A 20,011-nucleotide genomic window follows, 5' to 3' on the forward strand; every position below is an offset into this window, starting at 1 on the left:
TCATACTGGAGTAGGGTCACCCTATCCAGTCTGACCCAGTCTTAACTAATTACATCTGCAATGATTCTATTTCCAAATAATGGTTACTTTCTGAGGTACTGGAAGTTAGAATTTCAATATGGATTTTTGGGGGTGGGAGGACACAATTCAACCTGCATAACACTACTTTTACTCATTTAATCCTTGACCATAGCCACACGAAGTCCTTGCTTTACATGATTTACCTGGGCACAGTACCAGGCACTCAATTCAAGATGAATAAAGGAATAAAAAGGGATTCAGATAACTTTTATAATAAGGTCCAGAAGGTACAGAAAGATTACCCAAAGTCATAGAAGTGGTAAGTGGCAAAACTACAAATCAAACTCAGATCATAGTGACTTCAGTTAAATTGGAGTATATAAAGAAGTGACTAGCTAACATGGGCTTCCCTCCATTGCTTAAATGGTGCTGTGTTCTCTGGCAGCACCTGTCTGCATCTGCTCCAAGCATGAAACAAGCTATTCTTGCTTTGCAACATGGAGTATCAAGTTGATCATCCAGGACTTTGTTGTTCTATGCCAGGTACTTCTCCACTGGGAAAGCTGGCAAGCCCTCTTCTCATCCCCTAGTACTCCCATGAAAGTTAACTTGTGGGCAAGCAATTGGATTAACAACTCCGCATCTTCCTGTTTGTAGTACTCCAGACTTGTCCCATCTGCCCAGGAAGGAAGGCAGATGCTAAAGAAATGTCAGTTTGTGCCAGGTGGTAGCAAAGCTGCCTGCGTCAACTCCCCTGTTCAGCCCTGGTGACACATTTCTCACGGGGGCTGGCAGGTCTGTGGCTTCTTGTCCCTCCCTGCTCACTCTCCTCCCTCCACCTGCACCTATCCTGACACTATCAGAAGAATCTTTCTGCAAGACACCTTGATCCCTGCTGGCATTCCACCTCCTGTGGCAACTCATCCGTGGTTCCCCAAAGGCCTTCAAGCTGGAATTCAAACTGCTCCGTTCTCAAACCCTGCATGATCTGCTCCTGATCACTCATCTAGCTTCATCCTCTGCCACAGGTTCATCATTCATACTCGAAAGCAAGACCAGACTACCTGTAGTCCCCTGAAAGTGCCGCCCTGTTTGCTCTCTCTGTGCCTTTGCCTTGTTCTGTGTAGTCCGCTTCATCTAAATTTGTCTGCTTTGCTAGCTCCATCCTTCAAATCTGTGAGTTTTGACATGCCTTTGGGAGAACATCCTGGGTTGCCTTTGATGTCATTTCCCATGCTGGTCCCAGCTACACTGCCTTGTACATGCCTTTTTTAAATGTGTATCCCATGGCATCATGGCTTACATGTTTACACATCTGTCTCCTGGACTAGCTTCATGACTAGTCCAAGACAGCAGAGCCCATGTCCTTTCATCTTTGTATCCCAGCTCCTACAAGGGCCTGATACATTAATAACTCAATAAATGGATGAATTAGTGAAGAATCCTGATGCAGAGCAAAACACTTATTCATAGCAAGGAATCAGAACAATTTCAAAGACCCTAGTTAGACAGAAGGCTTATCCAGTGGTTTGGGAAAATCAGTATTACCATTTCTCAAGGGCTCTCTATGTTCCGATACATCACCACATGCTTTATATACACCATCTCTACTCTTCACAACAACCTGCAAGGTAGACGTCATCGTTCCTCTTTTATAGATCAAGAATCTGAAGTCCACTGATCACATAGCAGTCAGTGGCAAAACCAGGACTAGAATTCAGGGCTCCCAGTTCACAGCCAGTGCTTTGTATACCACACCCCCTTCTCCTTTTGCCTTTGTTGGAGGACAGAGCCCTTGTAGGGCTGGCCCCCTTAGGGCCCTTTCCCTGGAACTGAAGGGACAAAAACAAGTTGGCCTCATTCCTGAGCCCAGCTACCTAGTTGCTGTGGGCAGGTGCCAGAGGGTTCACACAATGGTATTTTTAGATATTCATTGCAGATAACTCAGTCACAGGGTTTGCTAACTTTTCAGGTAAAGCCAATTGGAGTGTGTTTCTGGCACCAAGCATTTGCGTTGCTGTCGTCATAGTGGGCATTTTCTCAATGCGTTTCTTCCGGCAAAAGTGAGTTGGTTACTTTTTCCAATTTCAGTAAATTTACTTTTTTTAAACGGTAATAGCTGTTGCCATTATGTGTCAAAGAAATGGGCTTCCTCAAACATTGCTGGTAGCAGACTAAATTTATTCAACTTTCTTGGACAACAGTATATGATAATTTTTAAAAAATATTTTTTCCTTATTCAGTCCTTTTTTGTTTTCTTAAAGATTTTATTTATTCATGAAAGATACACACAGAGAGAGGCAGAAATATAGGCAGAGGGAGAAACAGGGTTCCTGAGGGGACCCTGATGCGGGACTTGATCCCGGAACCCCGGGATCATGCCTTGAGCTGAAGGCATCAAAATATATCTCATGCTGTATGGCATATTATATCCATTAAAGAGGCAGAAGAAAATTAAATGGTATTCTATTTGCAATATTACATTTTAAAAATGTTACAAAGAGGTACAAACTTTCTCTTTTTAAAAAGTACATATAAACACCCTCATATGCAAGATGTATCTTAGCATTAAATTTGGCTCTATATAACATAAAAAGCCAAAATAATATAACTTGAACTAGCTGACAGTTTCTCATCCAAGTCAAGGAAGTAAACTGAGGCTGAAGACTGGTGTAGTAGGTCTATGGTCAGGGATCTAGGCTCCTTCTATCTTTTTGTGCCAATATCCTCTTTTAGCTTCCATCCTCAAGCTCACTTGGTCCAATGACTGCAGGAACTATAGCCATCATACCTGCATTCTACAACTACAGAGAGAAGGAAGGAAGGTGCCCACACCTCCCTGTTCAAGAGCCTTTACATGAAGAAGTCAGACATGACATTTTGGGTCACACCTCATTGGCCAGAACTTGGCAAGGCAAGGGAGACTTAAAATTGTGGTCTTATATTTGGCTGATTGTCATCCCAGTAAATCAGGGTCCTCTTCCTGAGGAAGAGAGTGGTTATAATAATGGTGGTTATATCAGGGGATAGAATAAGAGGTGATTTTAGTTCTATTTAACTAATTTTCTACAATTTCTTTAAACAGGTATTATTTTATAAAGAGAATTTTATAATGAGTTATTCAACACAGAGTTTTCATCGTGTTGTGTAAAGTAAGAGAAGAGGCCAAAATAAAACTAGCTCAGAGTCATCCTACTAGTCATTGAACTTGTCTAAAAGGCTTTACATGAATTGGAGCTCTCTATGTGAAAGATATTTCAAAGCAGACCTCTCTTTAGGTAGACTTTGAAAAAGTTTAATTCAAATAGTCAAGTAGGATCACATTTATCCTCTTCAGGGAAATATTATCAGTTAGGGTGAAGGCTTTTTTGTTTAAAAAAAAAGTCCCCAGATATATATGGCTTTTATGATAGTTTATTTCTCTCCCATAGAGTAGTCCTGAGGTAAGTCATCCAGGTTGGTTGGCAGCTGTGCTCCACACAGTCATTAGGGACCTAGTTTTCTTCCACTTTACTGGCATTTCTTCCATTCCTTGGGCATTGTCCTCATCTGCATGATCTGCTCACATTCGTTTGGAGAAAAACTAGTCACATGGGCACATCTCTTCCTTCAAAGGGTTGAACATCCTGGAAGCCTTCCATTCTTATTAAACATCAAAGCTTATTAAAGCAAATTCTTCAAAAATATTTACTAGTTTTGAGTTTTTTTTATAAATAATCAAAACATTTAAGTCACATGCACTTATAAGAGACATTTTTAGGACTTTTTTCCTTCCAGTAATACAAACACATTTTAAAATATTTTCAAAAACCCAGAAATGATAAAGGAAAAAAAAGACCAGTGTTTCTTCTGATCATCAAATACAACTACAGTTAACAGTTTGAATTATTTTCCTTTGTTGTTTTTTTCTCAGCATTCTTTTATTTTTTAAAAAGATTTGTTTATTTATTTATTTATTCATGAGAGAGAGAGAGGAGAGAGAGAGAGAGGCAGAGGGAGAAACAGGCTCCATGCAGGGAGCCTGCCCAGGAGTTGATCCTGGGTCTCCAGGACCATGCCCCAGGCCAAAGGCAGGCGCCAAACCGCTAAGCCACCCAGGGATCCCCTCTCAGCATTCTTTTAAAACATGGTTATGTTCAAGCTACTTATGCCATTTGTATCCTGTATTTTTTTTTGAAGATTTTATTTTTTTATTCACGAGAGACACATACAGAGAGGCAGAGACACAGGCAGAGGGAGAAGCAGGCTCCTCGCAGGGAGCCCAATGCGGGACTCGATCCCTAGGACTCTGGGATCACGCCCTGAGCCAAGGGCAGATGCTCAACCACTGAGCCACCCAGGTGTCCTTGTATCCTGTTTTGCTCTTTACAAGGATTTTCGGTTTGTTTCTTTACCTTTAGCATAATAGTTTACCTGTTAATACAAACTCTTTATAAACATTAAACTAAATAGTAAGCTCTCCACAGATAGGAACTATGTCTTCTTGTTTGCTAGTCCATCCCCAGTATGTGGCACATACTCATCATAGATTAGGGGTTTAGTCAATGTTTGCGGAATGAATGCATTGCTGGATAGTGACATCTAAACATTACATTGAGTAAAAGTTTCATAGTTTATTTAGCAAATCCCAAATGGCTGCATCATAACTCTATCATCTATCCAAACTTCACAGAAAACTAGTCTAGCCTTACATGATGCATCATCTTTCTCCTTCAGGATTTTTATTTTATTCATTTGCATACCCCTATGCTGAACCACCTCTACAATGAAATCAGTGCGCTAAGACCCAACACTTCCATGCCACCATATACACAATCAGCTGTCATTGTTTTATCTACAGGGTATTTGTTCTTCTTTCGGCCCTCAGACCTCAGTGGTGTAGTAAAGAAATTCCAGACCCAGCGAACAGCACTTGGGCCAAGAAATACCCCATCATGGAGGTAAGGTGATAAGACCTTAGTGGTGAGTTGATAGGATTCCAGCGAACTCCCCATTGTAGTTACAAGGAGACCTAGGTACTTACTTCCTATGGATGAGCTGAAGCCTCCTTTGCTAGGTTACTGAGTCACCCCCTTGCATGCACAGGAATTTTCTGAAGCCTATGACCAAAAGACAGACCCATAGCTTTTCATTCCTCTTTATGCCTTATGTTCCCTTCCTTACCCCAACTACTTCAAAAGAAATTTAAAAAGCAAGTATTTTTGCCATTTTCTGAGCACTAGCCCGACATCCAAATTCAAGAGAATTGGAGCTTTATAACGTGACATTTCCTGTCCTGAGCATAGAACAGATAAATAGAGCTCAGACTATTTTGGTGTTGGCAGGAAGCCAGTAAATTATTCCATTGTGTAAGGAAAGGATTTTAAAGGAGAGGCTGCTCGGCTGGCAGATGGGAGAGCAGAGACTAAAGGATGAGAAGGTCATTGCTGCACAGCCTGAGGAGGTGAGAATAGCTCACGGTGGGCAAGATGGTCATCTAGGGTGAGGGGTCTAGGAGTTGGAGGCATCTGCACATGGAGCACGACTGTGCATTCCAGGGGGACAAAGTGGAGGAAGGAGGTATGACAGTGTTCTTCCCTGGCAGCCCTGCACTCTTCCTCACACCTTAGAGCTTCTCTTCCAAGATTCTTTTCCTCAGTAACGCTGTGCATCCTCTCATCCACACCCTTCCTCAGGCCACAAGCCAGTGGTACCAGCCACTGTTCAGGGAGAGAGCAGGTTTCAGCCAGGTCTGCCTCAGTTGGGCACCTGAGTCACTGGTGTCAGTGCCTTTGAAATCGAAAGGTGGGGCATAAACTTCACCTCTGTCACTCACTATGCGGATGGCCCTTGGGCAACTTGCCTGATGATCTGAGCCCCAGTTTCACCCTCTGTGAAACAGGAATTGACAGTATCTCTAGTGTAAACTGTTGTGAGGATTAAGTAAGAGGCCATGTAAGGCATGTGGGTCGGACAAGGCACAGGTGGTTCACTTTCTTCCCAGGAAGACTCACATTTGACATCTCCTTTCACTATTGAGGGACTGCCTCCCTGTTAAGTTACAATAGCAAGAACAATAACAACAGTAGCCTTATATTTAATTATATATTTTTTACATCATATGTCATATACATGATACAATTGTATTATTTAATATATTCATGTTTATATATACATATATACAGGTATACTTCAGATTTATTGCAGGTTTGGTTTTGAACCACGGCAGCAAAGCAAGTATTGCAATAAAATCAAATGAATTTTTAGGTTTCCCAGTATAAAGTTATGTTTATACTACCCTACAGTCTATTAAGTGTGCAATGCATTTGGTTGCAATCTTCTGATGACCTATGGGCATGCACTCGATAAGGATGCCGTTGCTGGTGTCAGAGGGGATTCAGGTACCAGAAGCTGAATCAGCTGAGCTTTAAGATCTCTCTCTTCCAATGCTGAGATTCCACAGTCCCATGTCCTAAGAGCCTGAAATAGCACAGTGGGAAGCATCTCTCTGGGTCAGTCCCGGACACCTGGCTCCCAAACTTGCAGCTTTGGCATCATGGTCTCTGTTTGCCTCTGCCTGGGCATGAGGAGATACAGAGGCATGCAGGGCCTATAAAGGGCCCATAGAAACCTAGAAGAAATGCTGAAAAAGACCACAATGGGTTAAAGATAGTAACACAGGGAGAAGATAACAGAAATTGGCATACATGTGTCCAAAGCTATATAGTATGTTCATTGTAGAAGCCAAAAATTTGGGCATAATATAACCTGCCACCAGAGGAGGAGATTAAACATGTGGGTACATCCATACAACAGAATAATGTGCAACTACTAAAAAAAGAGATCTCTATGTGCATCTAAAAATCCCTAAGATAATTTAAAGGTGAAAAAAACAGTTTGTAACAGTTGTCTAAAATGGGTTCTCATTTGTGTAAAGAGGAGGGCGATTTTATATACATATACAACTGCAGTATATGGACAGGATATTTCTGGAAGCCTACATATGAAACTGATAATGTTTGTTGCCTTTAAGTGGTGGATTGGAGGTAAGAGGGCCACTTAATTTTCATTACAAAGTCTCTTCAAACTTTTAAATTCTTTTTGCAAAGCTGTGTGCATATATATATCTTGTAAAAATAACCGGTAAATTAGAAAATAAAATTTAGCTTAAACATGGCATCTGTGATGATGGCCTTGAGGCTGCCTCAGAACCCCATGTCACTTGAACCCCAAAGTGGGTAGACTATTTTAAGAGAACGAAACTGCTCTCCTGGTGACAGGCTGAGGTAGACATTAGAAACACAATATTCTTTCACCTCCAACAAAATTCTCAGAATTCTTTTGAGTTCTCAGGCCTTAGATTCCCCCTTACCACTTTTAAGATGGGCTAAAATAGAATAGGTCTTCAAGCTCTTGAGAAAAAGGCCAAATCATAAAGGAGGATCACTGGGGTGTTCTCCATTTTGAACTTATAGAAACCAAACCGTGTCTGAGGCACGTGAACTAACAGTGGTCTCAGCGGCCCTCCTTGCCCCAGGACTCGTTAGCCAGAAGGCCTGCCTTGTACAAGCTCTGAGGAGCAGGCTCTATCGATACTGCCAAAGCCTTCAAGAAGGCAGAGCAGATGCCTCACCTTATGAAAACAAAAACAAAAACAAACCATTTCTGCATCTGTATAGTCTTTCCCACATCTAGGGTAACAATGCTTGATTAGCTCTGCTTTCCAGAGCTGAAGGCCATCTACCAAACCAGACCACTATGCCAGGGCCAGTATGGGTAATGATCAGAAAAGAGCACACACTTACCTCTAGTTTGTCAGCGTCCTTTACAGAAGGCTGTCCTGAGACAGCACCACCATTCATTTGTTGGATGCTTGCCGTGCTCAAGGAAAGCAGCAGACATCAGAGGCCAGTCCAAACCAAACCACTCTTACACAACTTGGCATTTGACAGATGAGGGAACCAAAGGCCAGAGGTTGATGGAGTTTCCCCAAGCTGTAGAGTATCAGAGTTGAGACTAGTCCTCAGGTTTTCCCTGTCCCAAGGGTATTTTTTGTCATCCTACTTCTCTCATGAATGATCCCCATTTGTAGATGGTATATGAACATGTTTAAAAAAAAAAGTGACAGTATAAATCATCATGTGCCAAGAACCTGATGGTGGTTTCTGTGCTGCTGTAGGAGTCCAGGGTAGGAAACAATCAGTCGTGGCCTCATGAGGGAGGAAGAGCATCAAGCAGGAAACGGTGCAGCAAACAGAGCAGGGTGGAGGCAAGCAGTGGAAGCACACTGAGGTGTACCTGAAATCGTTTCTGAATGGAAACTTGGAGAGGTAGAGGAAGGTGCAGGAACCTGACTACCAAACTAAGGGCTAGAGGCTTCACTGCAGTTGTGAGTCTGAATTGATAAAGGCTTTGGAACTCTGCTTTAGAATGATCAGTGTGATAGTTTTTAGGGTGTAGGTAGAGCCCAGTAAAGCCTAGAAAGAGAAATGTTATCAAAGTGCTTGGGCTTGGACTCAGGAATCCGCAGTTAGTTTGGAAAGGAGAGGACACTGAAGAGCCGATAACTGATGTGATGCTGACAAAGAGAAGACAGAAGACAGACAAAATTAGCCACGCAGGAAAAAAGAATGAACATTTTTCCAAAAGTTACTCTGGGTTCTTAAGAGCAGAACTGATAAAGAGTATTACCCTCAACCTTTCATCAAAGCCCATACTCATTAACAACCCTTAAAAATTTCATCAGGTGACCTCAGATTTTCAAAGCCTCAGTTTGCCTATCAAAAGAACTAGCAGGTTCCAGAGCAGATCAGTCCTTGCCCATTACCTCCATACCTGGGAAGTATCTTTTAAGATTCAGCTCTAGTGTGACTCTGAAAGTCTTCCCTGCTGCCTCCCCCAGACAGGAGCAAGCTCAGCCTTCCTTTGCACCCACCCTGCCCTCTATCCTGGATAAAGAACTAATGCAGTTGGACTCATCAGAGTCTGGTTGAAGGTGGAGCTGGGTAGTGAGTCACTCATTGGCTTGAGGGGTGGGTGGTGGGTTTGAGGAGTTCATGGCTCCTGTCTTCCTCAATGTTAACTGCTTCAAACCTGTCACAAAGTCAAGGGTCCAGTGTCCCATCTCAAGCCAACTAGGCAGTGCAGGCAGCAAGGCCTTTCAGAACCCTGGAAAAGTCAGTTGTCAAGGGCTACTTACATAATGTATGAGCCTCTTCTTCCCCTTTCTCAGAAGACACAGCTACCCTCGGACAGGCTCCTGACAGACTGGTCCAATCCTGAAGAACCTGAACTCCTGGTCATCAATGAAGTCCTTCAAGTGACCCCAGTCTTCAGACATCCCCATCACCCCAACTGGCCAGACAAGGGACGAGGAGTCCAAGGTCACTATACCTCTGAGGAAGACGCAGCATATAGTGCCCCAAGCCTACCACCTCCAAAAGCTCTCATAGCAGAGACAGGACAACTAGTGGATCTGTACAAGATGCTGGGGAGCAGGGGTCCTGACTCAAAGCCAGAACACCTAACCAGCCCCTTGACAGTCCTCTCAGTGGACTACCTTCCCACTCATGAGGGATACTTACCCTCTAACATAGAGTATCTCCCTTCACATGAGGATCCTATAACTGACTCTCTGGAAGAACTGGAGCCTCAGCACATCTGTCTTTCTGTTTTCCCTTCAAGTTCCCTTCACCCACTCACCTTCTCCTGTGACAAGAAGCTGACTCTGGATCGGTTAAAGATGGGGTGCAGCTCCCTCATGCTCTGAGTGGTGAAGCCCGCAGTGTGTCCCACCTCCCCAGTCATCACCTCTGGATGCTGCCATCAGGCATGTTTGCAACTAGAGGGCAGATAGGCAGCTCGGGGTGAATCTTGGGGACTGAGAATTGACTGTAGCCCAGATACCTCAACTTGCCTTCTCCAGAGCCTTAGGATCATAGTTAACCTTTGAACAATGTGAGGGTTAGGGGCACAGGCTTAAATCAGCATATCTTTTTGACTCCTCAAAAATTAACTACTGTTGGCCTTTTGACCACTCTTACTGATGACATATTTTGTATATGTATTATATACTGTATTCATACAACAAAGCTAGAGAAAATGTTAAAATCATAAGGAAAGTATAGTACTCTATTATATTCACTGAAGAAAATCCACCTAAATAGACCCGCACAGTTCAAATCTATGTTGTTCAAGGGTCACCTGTACACCATGTGCGTCTACAATCTGAGTTCCTACAACTTTCTTGGCTATGTTGGCCAGTAAGGGGAAAGGATAAAGTAGAAACCAAGGTTCTTACTAGCAATCACTAACAGTCCAGGGGACAGTTTCATGTACAACTATTCATAAAGTAGCTCTATAACAGGTCATATAACTCGGTCAGTAGCACCCAACAGGACTAAGATAGAAATGTTTTCTATAGTTCTTCACTGTTCAATGCAGTAGATATGAACCACATTGGCTACTGACCTCTTTGTAATGTGTGTAGTAGTATGACTGAGGAATTGGATTTTGATTGTAATTAGTCACACTTGGCTAGTGGCTACTGTATTGGAGAACACAGATCTAAATGACTATAAAGAATATGAATTTTCAAAACATCAACCCAATTTTACAGATGGACATAAAAAACACTGGTGAACACCAATATAAAAGGCCTCCCACAATAGCCAGGACTTCTTCAAATGCCTACACAAATGTACCTTTTTCCTATTTTATTTTGTCTTCACCCTATTTCAGTGAATCAAGAGTAGCTTGATGGTGGAGAGTTAACCATAAAGCCGCTGTAAAGAACCTGGGCCAACAGCTTCCCTTCTCTGAAATCCCGTGTCTTGGAAAGTAGTGGCCCAAAGGCTGACACCTTGTTTCCTCTTCCTTCTGCTGCAGCAGCTGTTGCCTTCAGAATCAGGGCTGTCTCAGGGTCTAAGACCCAAACCACCAAGGTTACTTAAACTCATGTCATCCCCTTCTCTCCAAGGCATCCTGTTTTCCTTCCTCAGGAAGACTGAGCTGGTCCTCAGACAGCTGAAGTTGAGCCTAGAAGATACTTCTTTTTCCCAGCATGAACTTGGAACATGATACATGTTTTACTCATTTAAAGCTGTGGCCCCTTCCCCTATCCCATCACTGCCTCTATCCCTTCACTACAGGCCCTTCTGCAAAGATGGTAGGGAAGTCTTTTAAAATGCTAATAGTACCCTTCCCAAAATAACAAGATGAAAGTCCAAGAACCTTTTTCTTCAATCCCTGTTAAGCCCCGGACCTTGACCCCAACCCAAACACTGGCACCAAGACAGCAGTGGTTTACCAGATGTCCCTCAGAGCGCTAGAAATTGAACTCCTGAATATTTGCTTATTCATGTTTATCTAGGCTTCCTGCCATTCCAGATATAATACAGTTTCCTCAGGCTTTCTTTGAAAAGCAGATCCTTCTTTCCATCTCTATTCTATTTAGGTGTTGAGGAGCACCCTTGCACATCGTTCCTTGCATCTCAGCAGTTTCAGAGTTGGTTTGTCTATACCCACGATGTGGTCCCTGTTGTTTACAATGAGTCATACAACAAGGCCACCCCCTCAGAAGCTGGTTAACCTATCACCTCTTGACAATGGGAGGCAACTTCTTTTATAATTCCTGCTTTACCTATCTCTGATTTTCTGATTGCCTGGTACCCATTCTTAGTCATTCATCCCCTCCCCGCTTGGACCCAACACCCAGGTCCCATCTCATTACCCCCTAGGCACTTTTCCTTTCCCAAGAGGATATTGCATTTGTTTTCCTAAAAAATACAAAAAAAAAAAAAAATTAAAAGAGAATTCCTTGACTCTAAGGATCCTCTAAGACCACAGAGCTCTCATCCCCTCAATGCTTTCGTAATTATGATGTCCATACCATTTACTTTCTCTACTGGACTAAATAACTTGAAGGCAAGAATGATGGTAATTTGCTTCCCCAGCACACCTGGTTCATAGTAGGCTATCGATAAAAAGAACCATCACCTGCTACTGCTTTCACCTTGTTCCTTCAATTCCAGAAGCCAGTCTAGCTGTGCCTGCTTCCTCTTTACCGGGGCTACTGAGTTTGTGTTTGTTCTTCATTCCCAACACTCTACACGACTGTTCACTAACGATATTGCTATACAATACATGTAGCAGTGGTTATTTTAAAAAGCTCTCTTTGAGCATGCCTTTGGCTGCTCACTCTACCAGATAAAGTAACCTTTTCACAAACAAGAGGATCGGTAACTGTTCTGACCTTGCCAGGTAGTAGTCTTCACAATCCCCTTATCCTGCAGATGCAGTCAAAATACCAAATCAGGTTGCCTCCTTTAACCAGGACTAGGTGGGGCTCATGTATATTCATATACCCAGTTTTCACTACTCAGGAAAATTAGCTTTGATCTTAATCCTCACTCCTGTACATTCGCAAAGCCAACCCAGAAATCTCTGCTCTTTTGAAACACACCAAATTCCTTAATTCTCTGAGACCTAACTACTACAAATAGAGTCCAAGTTCTCTTAGTGCATTCATGGGAATCTCCACCACTAATTCTTGTGTAGAGATCCTTCTCTTAAATTGCTCCTTGAAAGGGCCCTCTGCCAAAAGTCAGATTCTACTTCCTGGACCTCTACCATTCTTTTTGGCAATAAAGTCAAACTAGTGTTAGCTAGTTCTTTCCCTTTACTGACTTTTCCCTTCCATTCTGTCCTAATTTCTCAGCTGCCATTAATAGCCCACAGCTGCAACTCACCAATGCCCTGAGGCCAGTGAAAGACAAGCCAAGCTAGGCACATTCTATTCTAGTCAATCTCTTTATGTTTGATTCTTGGTTTTTCTCCACTAGGCTTTTTCCTTCATCTGATACAGTTGTGATCTGTTCCAATATTGCACCTAAACCCTCCAAAGAGACCCCTTTTCTTTTCCTAACCTGCAGGACTCCTGGACATTCACATTATCCACTCTATGAAAGGCTTAGAAGTGAACTCTGAAATAAATCACTTCTCTAGAATAAGAGATGAGGAAAGGTCTCTTCTTTCCACTAATAACAGATAGCAATTCAGTCAATTTGGCTGTCAGTGGAAAGAAGTCAGATCGTTACATCACAACCTAGATTAATTAGAATAAATCTCCAGTAATTAAAACGTTTGCAAAACACATACACTAAAGAAAAATGGACTGAGCAAACTCAATTGCCCAAGAAACATGAAAAAAAAATCACCTGTAATCAAAGAAATGAAAGTTAAATACCGTTTCTCACTTATCAAACTAGCAAAATCAAGAGAAAAATCAAGCCAGTATTAATCAGAGAAACTGGTGCTCACACCAGGAATGTTAGCTGGCTCCTATCTGGAGGCAGTTGGGCAGTAATATTCAGCAAAATTTGAAAAGTAACTCCACTCCTAGCACTGTAGACCAAAGAACAGTATAAATATCATTAAGTGGGATAAATGATTGATCACACCACAGATTAAAATGGAGAGAGGCCCTAAATGTCCTTCAGTAAGGACCTGATTATATCATAATCTATATAATAAAACACCCAATTTCATGGAATCTAAGATTCCACCAGTTTTAGGACACACCATTACTTTATGTTCTGAGAAGAAAAAATTGCTAATTAAACTGTCAATATGCCGTCAATTTCTATGGTGGATGATCCCGTCCCCACCATTTTAACATGCCAAAAATTGGAATGGATTTTAGAATTGCTGACAAGTATACTATACAATCTTTCCTTAGAAGTTTAACAAAATTTGACATGGAAATAGTTACAAAAGGTTGAATAGAATCAGTTTTTATAAACCAATGCCAACCCCCCCCCCCAAAACCTGGAAGAATATACACCCAAATGCTATAGTAGTTATCTCCAGCCACAGGTTTTTTAAATTACATTTTTTGCATTTTTTTCATAAATACACATTACTCTTAAAATTGGATAAAGTCAACAAATATGAAGTATTACCAATTTCTTTCCGAAGACTTGAAACAGTAGATCTAGAGACAGACCCTACTGAGCACTTTCTTTAAGCCCATGCCACTTTCATCCTCCACCATGTCTGGCACGTTCACTGACCATTAGTACTCCTGTCAGAGGGTATAGCAGAAGAGTAATAAAGGCAAAGTAAAGGACACACTCAATGAGGGTGGGGTTTGGAAATTTTAGGGTAGTAACTTAAACAATGATCTTGGAAATAGTTTATATCACAAGCCAATTTTTCCCAAATCCCCAGGTCTAAAAGAGGGATAATAATCAATACATCTAACACAGTCCTTAGTACATGCAGTTTTGAAGGACGTAATACAATGCTCACTCTGGTTAAGGTATTTTACCACTACAGAGGTGGGGAAACAGATACAAATTAACTCAATTGGTACCTGATACTGGACAGTCTTGTTTCAGAGCATAACCTTTAGAATTATATCAAGCAAGGTCCTGACTCTAGGTGCCTATTAATTCCATAAAAATCTTTGATGCCTATTTTTACTAGGTAGCCAAAAAGTGCATTCCCATACTTCTAAAGTTCTAGATGATTATTGGTTCTTGAAAAATCTAACCTAAAACTCATAAATCTTGGGATCCCTGGGTGGCGCAGCGGTTTGGCGCCTGCCTTTGGCCCAGGGCGCGATCCTGGAGACCCGGTATCGAATCCCACGTCGGGCTTCCGGTGCACGGAGCCTGCTTCTCCCTCTGCCTGTGTCTCTGCCTCTCTCTCTCTCTGTGTGTGACTATCAATAAAAATTTATTAAAAAAAAATTAAAACTCGTAAATCTTAAATGACCAGAAAAAAATCGAGCACCCCTGAATTTACAAATTTATCTACCCAGCTAATCTAAATCTTCTCATAGAAGGCACAGGTAGGCCACAGAAAGGAAGTAACACTCAGTAAAGTCCATTATTTTAAGGAATTTAGTATTTAAGGCTGTAAGTGCATTATGCCTTTTAAATAGAAAATTAACCACAGCAGCGGATTTTCTCTTTAATTAAAACAGCTATTACCCCAGCCAACTGACCTATTGAATTTTTCACACATGAAGGCTTTCTTGGGGCTGCATTTGACTTAATTTTGTTGTGTATGTGAACTGTTGAAACATAAATGTCCTTCCTCCATTCTGTGGTAATTGGTTCCACATTTAGCTAGTGGTCATTTATTTACGGCAGCAAAACCATTAAGTTGGTTCTCCCAGATTTCAATCACATCTCTAAGACCAACAAACCCATTCATGTGCTGCCATGAGTTCCCTTTATGTCAATTCATGCCTCTTTTTAGTTTCCAAAGTTATTAAGACACTCTGGACTTGCCCTAGGCAAAACAATGTTATGGGAGATTCAAAATGCCCTTCCTTGTCAGTGTCCGATATTTGACTACCTATAGGTCAATAGGACCCAAGAGAAATACTGTAGTAACTATTAAGAGTTTTTCAGAGAAAAAAACTGTTCTCAAAGGCCCTGAACTGTCTTTGAAAAGGCCTGAATATCGCATAGCAGGATACTTTTACTAGTTCAAAAAACTTCAGGGATACCTGGGTGGCTCAGTGGTTGAGAGTCTGCCTTTGGCTCAGGTCATGATCCCGGGGTCCCGGGATCAGAGTCCCACACTGGACTAACTGCAGCAAGCCTGCTTCTCCCTCTATGTCTCTGCCTCTCATGAATAAATAAATAAAATCTTAAAAAAAAAAACCCTACAAAAACATCCTTTCAAAATCAGATGAAAATCAGTAACATAAGACACTTGTTCTTTAGAAAAGAAAATCTCAACTCACCTGCTAAAATGACAATCACAGCAGACAGTATGGCCTATGCTCAGGGCACATTTCTTGTACCAGCTAAACCAAGAAACCTTAGGAACCCCCATTCCCAACCCTTCCCAAACAAAAACTCTAGAAGTGAAAATAGGGTGTCACAAGATCTCATTTAGAAACAGAAATCCTACTTTATTCCATCACAGAGAGTAAAAGATCATTTGCCATCTTTCCACAACCCTGCAGAAAATACTTTTCCTAAAGTTTTTCTCCTAATACTTGTACTGTAACTTCATTATGACTAGGTTCCTTTGCATTCCTATATACTCCCTTTAGTTTATCCCTCCTGGTCTATGGCAGGGTAGATTTCAAAGCAGCTGCAAAGTTTTTAGAAAACACCCACTTTGACCTGCTTGCAATAGACCAAAATAACTTGCAAGGATAATTAAGTCATTTCTCCAGCTACGGATGCAATCTTCAAATCAATTCAATTTTCCTCTAAAAACCTGCAGTTATTTTTAAAGTCTAATAAGTATCAAGACTGATGATCCTGAAAAGAAGGGGAACATCCACAGCCTCCTGTAACTGGGAGGTGCTTGTTACTTCAGTTCTTCAATCAATAATATATTGGCAATTTTCTCTTAATAAATCTTGCCCATTTTCTCCTGAAGAGAATGTCTTCTCAGATTATTTCACTTGGCATTACACAGCATCCAAAGCCCTTCTCTACTTCAGTCAACACGACTTCCAGAGTTCTACCCAAGATGTGTTGGGAGCAGGGGGGGAAGAGCGTGACATGTCAGTCTAATTGTTAAAAACTTCAATTTACTGGATTTTCTTAATACAGTAACTAAATACCACTCAATCTTCAAGGGATACCATTATGAATAAAATATACCTGCTAGTTATGCTTATTTCCTTCCTAGTGACCAATAAACAAGTCCATTCTTCTCATTCACTCTTCAGCTCTTTAGACTTAAGCACTTAAGTGAAATCTTGGTAACTATGTACATAAAATCATGCTGAAACAAAATTATCTGTAGTTTTTGGAAAACTTCTTCCTTTACTGGAACAAAGTGTGGAAGCTTCACTGGAAATTCAAGATTTCCAGGGAACATACAAACCATCTCTCTCTAAACAGAAAGGTACCTGTGTTTAGTTCAATTCACCAATCACCAAAGCCTAAAAATTGGAAGGGGAGGTACGGTACATGCGTGGGTGGCAAGAACTACCATCTTCTTTGATGTATTCAGTCATCCATTTCCACAACCACCTTTGGTAGTCTGAGCAGTTTGACAGTGTGGTTGCCAAACAAAGCAACATTTCCCTACGGAAATTACATTACACCCAACATGTGAAACAAGGAATTCAAGTTCCCAAGACATTTTGACATTATTCATCAGCTAATAAATTTTAGGCCCAAGGTTACAAAACTATGCAGTCAAATGTCAAAAACCACATTCAGGTGGACCACCTCATACAGAAATCTTCATGATAGGTAAACACCAATGCCATCTTCAAATTAAGACAACTCTTTAATTCCTAAAATCTTTAAGAGAAATAATCAGCTACAACTGCAATTGAGATAATATAATCAATACTGCCCATTTTCGCCATTCAGTTCGAGTATCAAAATCCCGAATATTAACTAGCCCTTTACTCTCCTCTCCACATTTCCATACCAGTAACACTGTAATAAAAGCTCTATCAAGATCACGTCAGAGGAACTCTCTCAACACCTAGTATCGGTTATCCAAAATAGGTTTAAAAAATCCATTTTTTAATCAGAATTATCACATATTAGTTATCACCAGGTACTTTGTGTGTCTTCCAAGCACAAAGCTTAGCATACACATAAGCACACTAGGAACTACTACATCCTACCCAAGCAGGCAGGAAAAGGGACATTGTTACTAGTTTAATTTTTTTTTAATTTATTTATTTATGATAGTCACACACACAGAGAGAGAGACGCAGAGACACAGGCAGAGGGAGAAGCAGGCTCCATGCACCGGGAGCCCGACGTGGGACCCGATCCCGGGTCTCCAGGACCGCGCCCAGAGCCAAAGGCAGGCGCCAAACTGCTGCGCCACCCAGGGATCCCTGTTACTAGTTTAAAACATGTAAGTACTTACATAATTGACACCTCAAAAGTGGAATTTGGTAATTTCCTAACTTGTATGGTCATTTTTCATCTTTTCTTTCCCTCCATTTAAAATGAACAATTAACTCCTAATTATTTATGAGGTAAACAATAGCATAAAAATCTAAATTCTGCCCAAATGAATATTCTAAGCTGAGAAATGCAGTCAGGAAGCCAGTATTTCACACCCCAGCTCAACCTATGGAGTTTAATTAAAAGACATTTGTTTTCTCACCCATACAAAATGTTCACAATTCTCACCTCATGGGAAAAAAACAATTAGAACAGACTTTAGCACTGACAAAAACTAGCCCTAAACATAAAACACTAAACTAATTGTGGCATTAAGCTTACTCTTAGAGCAAATTTATACTTAAAGTTTTCAGAATATATTTAAGTTACAAGCTATGTAATCTTTTAAAAAATAACAAGACCATCTTTGAGGCTACCAGATTTCATGCCCTTATTCTGAATGTAGAAGAGGTAACTTGCTTTAACATACTTCTAACTTCACAACTTCTCATAGGGTAGGATGTTTTAATTTGTACCTAGAACTAAATTTTCATTTAAAAGAACTTTTATGTTGACCTGGGAATGATAGCTTAGATCAGGAGTCAGCAAATATTTTCTGTAAAAGGACAGATTAGTTTTAAGCGTTGTGGGCTACATGCATCTTTGTATAGTAATAGTTTTTAACCCTTTAAAAATGCAAAAGTATTCTTAGCTCATCAACTGTTCAAGAGCAGGCCATAGGCTGAAGTTTGGGGATCTAGAACTTAAACACTCATTTCCAGTGTTCCTTTCCTGAGGCCAGAATCTCCATACCTTTATTTTTATACTCTAATCATTTTCTGAAATTAAGCTTTTCCTCCTAGTTACAATTTTTCTTTCCTTATATTGATTTCATGAATTCCTCTCACCCTGAAACAGGCTCACTTCAATCAGTCCTCATACCTCTATTTAACCTAAAAATCAAGTAGGATTTTCAAGGTGAAGAGAACACCTCTCCAAGGTAACCTAGGCTGAGCAAAAAGAAACCACCCAAATTCCTAAAAGCTGTCACTTAATATAATCTTAATGATACAGCTTCGACAACTTGCAAATCAGGTTGATAAATTAGTACACTATAATTACTAGGTCTGAAAATTTGGTAAGAGATCATTTTACAGCTTGTTACTAGATATCCTGTAAAGTGTACTAGTAATCATTCTGGGCTTTCTCCAATTAATTTGGAGATGTGGCTTCTGTTTAGACTCGCTAAACACAGGTTAATTTCAGAATTACGGATGTATGGGTTGGAAGCTAAGTATTAATTTACTTTCTTTAGGAAGTATAATTTACATGTACCTGAGAAACCTAGAATTTGCATACCAGTTACTTCAAAGTTGGGAAAGATGGACATTAATATACCTGACTTAATCTTACCTTGAAGTCACAATCATTCAGGTTCCAGAAGCTTCACACTTCTGTTTTAACCTTTTAGTAGCTGTTGGTTCCTTCCACATTAGTGCTCTTAAAGATATGTTTTAAATATCCAATACATTATAGACTTTGTATGCAACTACCTAATGGCACAATTAAATTTTTCAGTGCAATGACCTCTAGCAACAATTAGAAAAATAGTAAAATCAGAGTACTTAATATGCCCCCTCCAAACCCATACCCAGAAATAAGCCCCAAATATATTTACAACCATGGAGATGATGTGTCATGCTTCCAGTTTAAAATACAGTAAAATAACTAGATATATAATACCTACGGCACATTTAAAAATCTTTCCTGATTCCACACAGGTCTCCAAAGACAACTAAATGAGAAACTAGATCCCAATCATTTCAATGCAAACTGAAAATGTCTTAATGAATATGAACTCTGGCATTATTCCTATGTAAAAGCATCAAAAATAAGTGTTCACTAAAACATTATATCAGCTACGATTATTTAGAGATATGTATTAACGGATTTTTTTTAGTATTATATTATTTTAAAAAAGAGTGGCATTCAGTATGATTAACCTTACCACTTATGTAAATTACTAAGAAATGCCAATTGCCATGTCAGTCCTTGAAATTCATTTTACAAGTTAAAAATTCAACTTTCTAATTGTAGTAGGTATCATCCCTTCCAAA

General features: G+C 40.6%; 1 protein-coding gene across 3 annotated transcripts in view; it reads left to right on the forward strand.

The window, feature by feature from the left end:
* Positions 1–11,818, forward strand: part of IL12RB2 (interleukin 12 receptor subunit beta 2) — a 74,893-nt gene extending 63,075 nt beyond the window's left edge. For all 3 annotated transcript variants that reach the window (XM_055306252.1, XM_055306251.1, XM_055306250.1), the window contains 3 exons: positions 1,994–2,084; positions 4,862–4,961; positions 9,233–11,818. In XM_055306252.1, coding sequence (XP_055162227.1) covers positions 1,994–2,084; positions 4,862–4,961; positions 9,233–9,769 — 728 coding nt within the window. In that variant the 3' untranslated portion in view covers positions 9,770–11,818. The remainder of the gene's footprint in view (positions 1–1,993; positions 2,085–4,861; positions 4,962–9,232) is intronic.
* The last annotated feature ends 8,193 nt before the right edge of the window (positions 11,819–20,011 follow it).

Source organism: Nyctereutes procyonoides, unplaced genomic scaffold (genome assembly GCF_905146905.1).
Source record: "Nyctereutes procyonoides isolate TBG_1078 unplaced genomic scaffold, NYPRO_anot_genome, whole genome shotgun sequence".
NCBI lineage: Eukaryota > Metazoa > Chordata > Mammalia > Carnivora > Canidae > Nyctereutes > Nyctereutes procyonoides.